This window comes from Coenobita brevimanus, chromosome 71 (genome assembly GCF_032717465.1).
Source record: "Coenobita brevimanus isolate Jiangsu-jjx chromosome 71, ASM3271746v2, whole genome shotgun sequence".
NCBI lineage: Eukaryota > Metazoa > Arthropoda > Malacostraca > Decapoda > Coenobitidae > Coenobita > Coenobita brevimanus.
In genome coordinates, this window is record NC_137024.1 from 31,517,193 (window position 1) to 31,528,825 (window position 11,633).

General features: G+C 43.6%; 1 protein-coding gene across 1 annotated transcript in view; it reads left to right on the plus strand.

The window, feature by feature from the left end:
- The window catches only part of LOC145406727 (uncharacterized), a 2,937-nt gene extending 1,248 nt beyond the window's left edge, over window positions 1–1,689 (plus strand). The window contains exons 2-4 of the mRNA XM_080277825.1: window positions 108–331; window positions 455–665; window positions 1,447–1,689. Coding sequence (XP_080133951.1) covers window positions 108–331; window positions 455–665; window positions 1,447–1,689 — 678 coding nt within the window. The remainder of the gene's footprint in view (window positions 1–107; window positions 332–454; window positions 666–1,446) is intronic.
- The last annotated feature ends 9,944 nt before the right edge of the window (window positions 1,690–11,633 follow it).

The window sequence follows — 11,633 nt, forward strand, 5'->3', positions numbered from 1 at the left end:
TATGTCTTTGCCAGTGCCATACGACTTTATTATTACTCCCTTTTTCTTCACCTTCCATTCGTGGATTCCGCAAAAAATACCCGCAGCTGCCTCCGTCCCCACCACAGGTGACCCTGTGCCTGGCTCTGGTGACGGTGGCGCTAACAACTGCTGCACCACAAGGCTACAACTACCAGGGCCCCCCAGCCCCTTCAGCACCCTCCTACACCCCCGCGCCGCAGTACGCCGCGGCACCCGCGCAGTACGACTTTCAGTGGGACGTGAACGACCCGCCTTCAGGCAACTTCTTTGGCCATCAGGAATCAAGGGATGGTGCCGTCACTAGAGGAAGGTGAAAGGAAACTGTTTGTCTGTCTGTCATTAAAATCTTCTAAACAAACATAATAATTTCTTAGTCTGATCACTCTCTTCACTGTCTGTCTCATAATCTACCTATCTGTCTGTCCTCCCTCAGTTACTACGTCCGCCTGCCCGACACCCGGCTCATGAGGGTTGACTACTACGTGGACGAGACCGGCTACCACCCCACCGTCACCTTCGAGGGCCAGGCTCAGTTCCCGCCCACACGCCAATACGCCCCTGCCTACACCGCACCCGCACCCGCACCCGCACCCGCACCTGCACGTGTCTACTCCTCGCCCGCACCTGCACCTGCACCCGGACCTGTACGTGTATTTCCTTCTCCCGCACCCTCAGGCAGACGTGTATTTTCTTCACCTGCACTCACCTTCCCCTCGCCCTCCCCTGCCCGTGCCCCTGCCCCTGCCCCTGCCCCTGCACCATCTGGCCTGTATGCACCCCCTGGCAGGAAGTAAGTTTGGGTCATCTCCGTGCCAGTTCAGTCAGCGTCTGTACCTGTGTGATGCCACCTGGTTCTGTGTATGTCCGTTTAATGCCGCCTAGTTTTGTCTATATCCATTCAGTGCCGGCCAGTTCCGTCCATACCTGCTCGATTCCACCTGTCCCTTCCCACACCATGTTCTGTTCTATATGGCCAGTGTTAGATTGTCTGTGCTCTATTCTGTTCCTGTCCCTTCACTTATCTCGTTTCGTCCATACCCGATCAAATCCCCCTAACTCCTCGTCCGAATCCATCCAATCAGGCCCCAATTTGCTTGTCCCCGCCCGATTCCCTCCATCACCGTCCGTTTCTGTCCATTGCACTTTGAGAAATGCTCGTTCCAGTCTGATTCCCTCCTTCCAAGCCCGCATATATATCCGTTGCACACCAAACTGTATCGTTCTTGCAGACATTCGCTCCGTTGCAGCCCAGATCAGTTCCGTTCTTGCTAAAATCACTCTGTTTTCAGGTAACATCCATCTGATCCACCCTGGAAACTGCCTTAACTGAAACTACCTAGATTGATTCTCAATGCTTCAATCCTCCGTCAGGTTTCTTCGAGTGCTCTTCAGCCCTTAGGTTAACCCAACCCTTGTGTCCCTCAGCTTTTCAGCCCGTTGTGTCCCGCCCTTAGATTACGCAGCCATCGTGCCTCAGAATACACATACCACTCGGCTTCAAAGTACTCAGCCACAAAACAATGCCCTGCTATTGGAATATCATTCCTTTGTCCTTACAATGCCCAGGCCTTAGCAGTCTCAGCCATCAGAATGCTCAATGCTGTATATTTGTCGTCAGCGACCACACTAGAATCTATCCAGATCTTCCCAGTCACATTAAGGTTCTAATTCTCTGTCACGTCCTACCCTTGTCAGTTCCAGCACCGATTTATGTTACTACTTACTTTTCGGACTAAGTCTGTTAGCACTGAGACCCTGTTAACTTTGTCAAATGTCTCAAATTTAAAACTTCTCGTAATTTCTTAAAACTTAATCTCAGTTTCTAACTCTTAGAATTTGGCATCAAATTATTGTGTGCTTTTTAATTTAAGGATCCCAATTTAAGTCGGTGGTACAGATCTAGCGTGTGAAGGTGCTAAGAAAGTGGGTGAGTGAGTGAGAAAGTATGTGAATGAATGACTAGAAGCAAGTGTGGAGAAATTTGAGTGAAGGCAATGTGATAATAAAAAAGTGAGTTAGGCAGTTTGAAAGTGAATAAGTATTAATGAGTGAATGTGGTGGTGACAACATTCCCTCGCTGTCTGCTTAGACGAATCTCTGTTTAAATTGGGTTTTATTTTCTTTATTGCTTCCTGTACAGAGACAACTTACAGTTTTCTGTGAACTCGAGTGGTGAATTTATACAAAACCATATTTTTGTATTTCCTGTAAATAAACGCAACAGCAGATTTATTTTTGAGTTTTAATGGTTCTTGAGGTTGTGTTCTCTCTCTCTCTCTCTCTCTCTCTCTCTCTCTCTCTCTCTCTTTCTCTCTCTCTCTCTCTCTCAAACACAACATGGGTGATGTTCTAGAAAAGAAAGGATGTTGGAACATGCTAATATTTAAAATCGTGATTCTCTCACTGTCACTCATGATAATCATCCTCATCATCAACAACAGCAACAAAAGCAACACAGCAAGCCTTCCTTTACCTGTGTTATATGTTCGGGTTCCAAGCATCATATATCAAAATGTGTCAGCATACGCATCCAAATATATAGGTAAATAGCAAAACATTTTTTGTTAATGATAACCCTCTTTAAATGTTTAACTGCTTGCATTTCTCTCCGGGTGACAAAACGTCTGCCATTATCCTGACTAAAATAGGTGCATCTATCACATGCCTTTTAAACCAAAATATATTTCACTCAGTGCCAAACCTCCATGGATTTATCCTGGCCTGTACTTTGCTTGACGGAGGCCACCACTGGAATGTGTCACTTTCTCCTATGTGTTAAGACAGCACTGACACCCGCCATGATATCCTTTTCGTTAATAACGATGTTTCCTTGATAACAAACATGGTATTATTTGCCGAAGGAACTGGCCGCCACACGTGCCATACCGTAAATTTTACATGGCAAACACTGTCAGCCATTGGCACTAATTCGAAGTCATCACGAGTAAGGTGTTGCACCGGGACAGGTTCCCCGGAAAATTCCATAAAATTTCTAATACTAAACATTTCAAGTCAATCACTGTTATGCCTCAATGCATTTCTGTATTGCAGTAACACCATGAACAGACCAAAATTCTTTAAAAAGTATTTTGGTTTGTAACAAGGATCCTTCGCCATGTACTGGTTTACTCCATGATTTAGTGGACTCGCTTTAACGATATTCACGCAAGGAACTGGAGAGGCAAGGGCGTGGAGGTATGCGTTCCCCCTATTTTCGTCAGACTAATGACTACACATAATTAAAGAATAGCCGTTTACCGAAATTCCTGCAATAAACTTCTTACAAAAACATTATCATAGTATTATTTCAGTGCAAAGAGGGATTTGGTAATAAATTCTGAGGAATTGGTAATGAGTTATCATTAATTTTAACTTTTCAGCCCTAATAACGTGTATTCAAAGAATACCCCCCCCCCCTTCGCCTTTCCAAAGTGCTGTATCCGCCCCTGGACCATGATGCAAACGTGGTGTGGAACAGAAGATATAAAGGCAAGTATTCTTGGTGAAAGCAGTACAAAAATGTGGCCATACTTCAAGTGCGATGATGATAACAAATTATTAAGGCTGTCTATGAGACTGCCACACGTACACAGTTCAATCTCACTTATAACGATTTTATTTAGCAAACCACCGAGTGACAAACCAAATATTATCGTGTAACCAAGGAAACCATTTATTGTACTACTGTACAGTATGTTAAGTGGTAACCATATTGTATAATTACATGGACGCCTGGTGGTCAGGTGGGTTAAGGCGTTCCAACCGTATGTGGCTTGCAAGGGTGTACGTACAAGAGGTATTTGAACTCTGTTGCTCACATAATGCCACTCAGGGATAGGCACCTGGTCACTTTAGCTTTGAATTCTGAAATAAGTACCCTAGCCCCAAGACCCCACGCTCTTGATGGCGTAATTAATAAATAGACGATAGAAAGAGACGAGTAATAGATAAAATATTATAGGCTGGTAGACAGATAAGAAGATAGATAGATAGGCAGACAGACACACAGAAAGATAAATAGATAGATATACTCGTACAAACATATTTATAGAAAGACAAGTAGACAGAAATCTTACGCAAAGGTCTGACTTAATATATATAATTATCCTTCCACTTCAGTTAAGGAGTTTATCGAGCTTAAATCTTGACGATTTATTCAGCGATGAGAAACTTAAGTAATAAAAGGCTGACAACTCTCTCTCTCTCTCTCTCTCTCTTCTTTTTCTGCAGTGCTATAACAGTCCTTTCAATGTGCTTTATAATCCTGACGACTTTATTCAGCAGAAACAAACCTATAGACAGTCAGAAGGGCAAAACTATGTGTAAACTGTACATTACAAAGATATAACTTGGGTGTGTATTTCGGTGTAGTCTTGGCGATATCATTCAACGAGGGGAAAGTGCATTGTTGAAGAGGTAAAACAGTCTCATTAAATCCATCCTTTTTGTGGTGCAACTTTACCAACTGAATGGTTTACACTCCTTTACTTAACCTCTTCACCAGGAGAGATCTGGCCGAAGCTGAAGAAAATCGTCTGGAGGTGTCAAATAATAAAATCAAAAAATACATCATCATAGACAAGAGGTTCATTTTTAAGCGGCGGCAAAGACTGAGAGAAGAGCGTATAAGGGAGACAAGGACGAACTGGGAACCGTAACAGCCAGTCCTATAGTTACTCACTTGTAGGCGTAGGGGTCCGAGGCTAGGCAACCGTAGTCTTGTACATTAGGGGAAGGTGACCAGCCCACGTCCACTGATGGTATTGACGTGATGGAAAAACGTTCACTCACATTCTGGACACTTAATATACTAAATCCTGTGTGTGTGTGTGTGTGTGTGTGTGTGTGTGTGTGTGTGTGTGTGTGTGTGTGTGTGTGTGTGTGTGTGTGTGTGTGTGTGTGTGTGTGTGTGTGTGTGTGTGTGTGTGTGTGTGTGTGTGTGTGTGTGTGTGTGTGTGTGTGTGTGTGTGTGTGTGTGTGTGTGTGTGTGTGTGTGTGTGTGTGTGTGTGTGTGTGTGTGTGTGTGTGTGTGTGTGTGTGTGTGTGTGCGTGTGTAGTGTAGCCAAAACTGGAGTATGGATTTTGACGAAACTTGGCAGGACGACTGAAAATGGGCCCCAGATGAGCCAGTTCCAGTATCGTGTCGGCTGATATTTTCTGGAGGGGTGTTGGCTCCCGATTATTTTACAATACGCGTTCTCTTTTTACAGATAGAGAGGGATAGATAGATAGGTAGGTAGGTTGGTAGGTAGGTAGGTAGGTAGGTAGAGAGAGAGAGAGAGAGAGAGAGAGAGAGAGCAATATGACAAGTGAATTTAAAGAAAAGAGCATGAATGAGGAAAGATATGGAGAGGCAAATAAAAGAGAAGAACAAGAGTGATGGCAGTAACTACGAAAAGGAGGAGAAAGCTAACAAGAGAGACAAATGAGTAAATGAAAGAATGGTTGATAAGACAAAAATGAATCAGATGAGAGCAAATAAGAGATGTGACACAGCAATAAACAACAGAAAGAAAAAGAATGAGACTCTGATATAACAGGAGAAATAAAAGAGTAAGGGAGACAGCAATATGTAAGAGACGAGTGAGGGAGAGAACACCATAGCAACTGAACTAATATGGTGCGAATGAAGAAGGTAGACCGATATAAGGGTAGTATGAGACAGCAAAAAGTAAGAAGGTAAGGGAAAGGCAGAAGTAAATAAAAAAATCAGGAGACAGAAGTAAATAAGAGAAGAAGTGAGGACTGGGCAATAAGCAAGAGAATGAGTAGATATCAATGCAACAAAAGAATTTCAAGACAAAGGTAAAGGAGATACAATGTGTGAGAATGAGGGAGACATCAATATAACAAGAGAAGACAAACACAAGCACCCACAGATAACAACACTCTCGCCATATAATTTGTCTAAGTGCCCGTCCACCCAATCAGAGGACACAGAGCTTTTGGGGTATGGTAATGGAAAAAAAGCAGGGATATAACTGTGTCCACGTACTGAACTGAAACTCTCTCCCCGGTTCTGACGTACTGTTTATAGCATGATTGGTCACCAAGCTTCGAAGCTGACGACCAGGGTGTTTCGATACGACAGGTGTGCACTGAACGTATGGAGGGACCTTAACGCCGATCATATCATCCTTGCCTTTGCCCTTGTCCTTTGACCAATTGCTATCAAAATCTTAAAACTTCATCATTGCTTAACCCTAAGCCCATCCACCATGGATGGTTTAAGGCGGAGCAAGAATGTTTAAGTTGACGTTATGTTATACCCATGGTCTCTGATTGATTGTTCTGAAGATGAAATAATTGCATACTGGGCTAACCTTAAACCCTCCCACCAAGTTTCATCGAAATCGTATCAAAACTATTTGAGTTAAAGGACGAAACTTTGATCTTGCACTGAAACCTTTACCCTTGACCAATTGTTCTCAAAAACGAACCACTCTGCCCTTTCCTGTCCCTCAAACGCTTGACGAAGTTTGGTCAAAATGTGTCAAAACGTTTGAGTTGATTTGGTCCATGACGTATGACTTAGGACCTTTTTCGCCTTCAAATTAATAACCTCTTTCTCTGATGGTCCAAAATTATTGTGCCAACCTTAATGCAATTCAGTGCACTAATTTTCCCATAATCTTAGTACCAGACAGATAGAAACACAAGCAGGACCAAACTGCGTAATGCCTTGTGCTAGTGTAAAAAAGGAGATGACAGAGACAGCAACAAATGAGAGATGAGTCAGGAAGACAGCAATAAATGAAAGGAAAAATAAGAGTAAACTACTAGAAACAGATGATATCAAATGATAAAAAATATTAATTCGTTCGATCCGATGACACATTTTATTTCAATTTATTTTTGCCTTCTTCAGATGATTTCTTAAAGGCTAAGAAAGAGTTCGCGTACTGAAAAGATGACTATAACCAACCTTTGCAGTTCGAAGTCTTTCCTAAGCTGTATATAATCGTCTGGTTGTAGCAAGACAATACAAATGGCGTACCCGTAATGAAGGAGTTAAACCAGGAGAAGGAAAGATTGAAAATAAAATAGAGAGGGGAGGGAAGCTAAGAGAAATAATTATAACCTAACAAGAAGCGGTGCCAAGGCACAGCCAACCCTTCCCCGACAGTCTTTTTGTGCTGACGTATAAACACAAAAGGATATCGAGTCAAAGATGTCGCATATCAAATTTGGAGTAAATCTGGCGAAAACAGACGATTTCATGCCCATTTGAAATTTTAGGCCCGACCCACCTGACATTGACCCCCCTACCGCTAACTGGGGGGTGACGCCCCCTGATGTAATGAGGCATGTTACTGGATGCAGATTTGAAAGATGCACCTTGAAATTTTGGATTCATGTCGATATAACGAATCTGAAATGAGTTTTGGCGAAAAAACGATTTTTGTTTACATTTTTTTTTTTTATACGGTTTTTGGGTCTACAGCCTGGGCCTTGGCCCAGTTTGCCGCAAAATTTAATCAGGTGATCAGAAGGTCATAGCCCATCATCCCTGTAATTTTAGTCAAAATCACACCAGTAGTTTTGGCGTAAAGTTAACAAACAGACTTAAAGAAAGACAGATAGACAGACAGATGGACAAACAAACAAACAAACAGGCAAACCGAGTGAAAACAATACCCGTCCCCAAGCCCCTCAGGGGAGGGGAAGGGTAATAATGGAAGAAGTTGAGACGAGCGAGAAATAAGATGAGGACAAGGCAAATTACAGAAGAGAGAGACTGAGATAAGAAATGAAAGAGGAAGATAAGAGAAATCCAAATCAAGAATAAGAGAATTAGAGATAGGACGACAAACTTAAGATCTCTAGTATAAGATGGAAGGAAAATTAATGGAGAAAAAACAGAAACAGAAAGACAGTGAGAAAAAAAAAATCAAACGAAATAACTAGGATGCAGAGATAAACAGATATGAGAATGAATGAAACAGATAAAGAAGACGAGAAAAAAAAAAATCGGCAACGGAATATATGACACGAGAAAAAAAAAATGCCAAGGAAGGGACTAGGTGTTGGCATGCAAGGGTTCTGATGATGAAGTGTGGTGTGATCCTTGTCGCCTGCATCGGATTCTTAACATACACTGATATCCGGTTTTACAATAGTTCTGTTACGCAGTGTGATCCTTGCACTGTGAGGGATTGTTATGTAGGTTTATCCTTTGGTATATGAGAGAAAAAAGAATCAAACTCTCCTCTCTCTCTCTCTCTCTCTCTCTCTCTCTTTCTCTCTCTCTCTCTCTCTCTCTCTCTCTCTCTCTCTCTCTCTCTCTCTCTCTCTCTCTCTCTCTCTCTCTCTCTCTCTCTCTCTCTCTCAACAATATTAGTATTTGGACGGGTGAGGCAGGTGCGATGCAGGGTAGAAAGTGACGGTTGTTGGCTGACTGATTAGATGTGATATTTATGAGTTATGACGTCATCAGGGATACATATTTCAATGACCTAAACTTTTTTCTTTTTTTTTTCGCTGTGGTCTTGGGTTTGGTCTGCGCCTACCGACCACCAAGCTGAGGGCACATCGCCAGCTGGAGAGGATGAATTAGACTCATGAAAATCGGTCCATAGCTGCGGCCTGTTCCCTGCCAACGAACTGATGGACGGAAGGAAAACTCTTTCTGGGTCAGCCGTCCAAGACTCTCGGCTACATCGTAGGGAATAATGAAATAAAGGGATAAAAGAGAAGACTAGAAAGCGAAGAGGGACGTAATAAGGCTGGGCAATAAGACTATAAAAAGATTAAAGATAATACAGAATACAGACAGAACAACAGAATACAACAGAAATGAACAGAAAAGGTACCAGGACTAGTCGAGAATTAAATTGGGCACAGAGAAAAAAGTAATTAAATAATTAATTGATAAAAAGAACACTCATGTACAGCATACCTCCACCAAGGCGGCACCATCTTCTGTTCCGATGTCCATTACCTTGACCTTCAGTCCAGTGTTTATCACTTGTTCCACTAGTGGTTTTCCATCTGTATTATCTGAAACAATTTCATCCAACAATTATTCCTTATTATTGCTAACAGACATATAGACAGACAAACAAACCAAAACTTAACTTCCCTTGCCTAAGACAGCAAATGAAGCAGATGTGCAGTTTCTTCCTGTGCATTCACAGAAAACATGGAAACTACCTTCCCAGTCCTGCGATATGCCCATTTCGTTGAAACCCATGTGCTCAATTTCGCTTATTTCTGATCGTTTTTATTTTTTGGAGGGGGCTGACTTCCTTAAGAATCATATAAGGGGTCACTCTCCCCAAATATATCATTACAGATGAGACTCCATTGTACAACATGTACTAAGATATCAAAGCAGTATCTGCCCTCTTTCCTTCATTTTTCATCCCATATAAAAATAAAGATGGGAATTTTTGAATAGGAAAAGGCGTTGCCAAGGAAGCTGATGAAGTGACTTGAGAAATTTCGCTGAAATCCATAAGCTACTTTCCCCTATTACTGATCGTTTTTATTTTTGGGAGGGGGCTGACCCCTCAAGATTTGGGTGGTCACGCTCCCCAAATATCACAGTACGGATGAGTGTCACTGCACAACATGCACTAAGATACCAAAGAACTATTCGTCCTCCTTTCGTCATTTACGATAATTTCTTTTTGAAGAAAGGGACTGACTCTCCTAAAAATCATGGCTGCAAATTGTATATAGTGGAAGGCCTTCCCGGTAACCCAGTGAACTCACCTGGGAAGTTTAATTCAGATCCATCACATAACCACGGTGGAGTTAAAACACACACACACACACACACACACACACACACACACACGGTTGTATCTCACGAACGGTATACGGCGAGTTAACGAAAATGTCTTATGAATGTCTTTTTTCAATGTCTTTTATCAGTCCTTCGAAGCAGGATTGATAAAAGAAAATTAAAAGAGAAGGTGAGAAATACAGAATAAAGAGAGTATGAATATAAAGGAGAACGAGAGAAATACAAAGACCATAAGAGAGAAAAATCGGGGCACAGCGAGATAGAGATAGGAAGATGTGCAAATCTCACGACCTTGCGTGTGTTGACAAGCGTGACGTCACCGCTCTGGCCACGCTGCCCTGCCCGCCAAGGGGTATATAAGGCGGGCCAGATGAGGTCGGGGCATCAGTTCTTCCCAAACCACGAAGAAAACAACATGAAGGTATACTGACCACTCTTGATTTTTATATTAAGACTTGACAAACACTGATTCCATAAAACCAGTTCTTTCAGACTGGTTTTATGAGAATCACATTAATGTAATAGATTCATATGCAACGTCAACTGTCCACCATTAACATCGCTGTTCAAACCACAAAAACGTCTACAACATATTCCTTACAGACCAGAAGTCTGAATCCCTTCAGCACGACGACGACATTTATATTATGTCTTTGCCAGTGCAATACGACTTTATTATTACTCCCTTTTTCTTCACCTTCCCTTCGTGGATTCCGCTAAAAATACCCGCCGTCCCCACCACAGGTGACCCTGTGCCTGGCTCTGGTGACGGTGGCGCTAACAACTGCTGCACCACAAGGCTACAACTACCAAGGCCCCCCAGCCCCCTCAGCCCCCTCCTACGCCCCTGCGCCCCAGTACGCCGCGGCACCCGCACAGTACGACTTTCAGTGGGACGTGAACGACTCGCCTTCAGGCAACTTCTTTGGCCATCAGGAATCAAGGGATGGTGCCGTCACGAGGGGAAGGTGAAAGGAAACTGTTTGTCTGTCTGTCATTAAAATCTAAACAAACAATAATTTCTTAGTCTGATCACTCCCTTCACTGTCTGTCTCATAATCTATGTATCTGTCTGTCCTCCCTCAGTTACTACGTCCGCCTGCCCGACACCCGGCTCATGAGGGTTGACTACTACGTGGACGAGACCGGCTACCACCCCACCGTCACCTTCGAGGGCCAGGCTCAGTTCCCGCCCACACGCCAATACGCCCCTGCCTACACCGCACCCGCACCCGCACCCGCACCTGCACCTGCACCTGCACGAGTCTATTCCTCTGCTGCACCTGCACCCGCATCCGCACCGGCACCTGTACGTGTATTTTCTTCTCCTGCACCCGCACGTGTATTTAGTTCGCCCGCACCAGCAAGCACACGTGTATTTTCATCGCCCACACGCACCTCCCCCTCGCCGGCACCCTCCCCTGCACCTGCACCATCTGGCCTGTATGGAACCCCTGGCAGGAAGTAAGAAAACTTGTGTGCAAGAGATGCTGGTCTGGATCTTCCTCGTTCCAGTTCACTTTACGCTCATACCTGTTCACTTCCGTCAGGGTCCTTCCATACTCGTGTTAACCCCCCCTCCACCCGCCTCCACATCTGGTCCACCCAACCCAGCCAAAGTTTGTTCCCTTTGCCTGTTCCCGCCAGATCCCGTTTGATGCTGTCCGTTCCAGTCTAAGAAAAAATTTGTTTCAGTCTGACTTCCTCCATTCAACCTCCTAAATCTGTCTTCAGTGGAAGTCAGCCCTTTCCATCTCACATTCACCAGACTCAGATTGGAAATCCTGACAGCCGTACGTCTCAGCCCTCCTTCAGACTTCTGCCTGTGCCTTGAAGCCTTTTGCTTAGCCCAGCCCTCAGA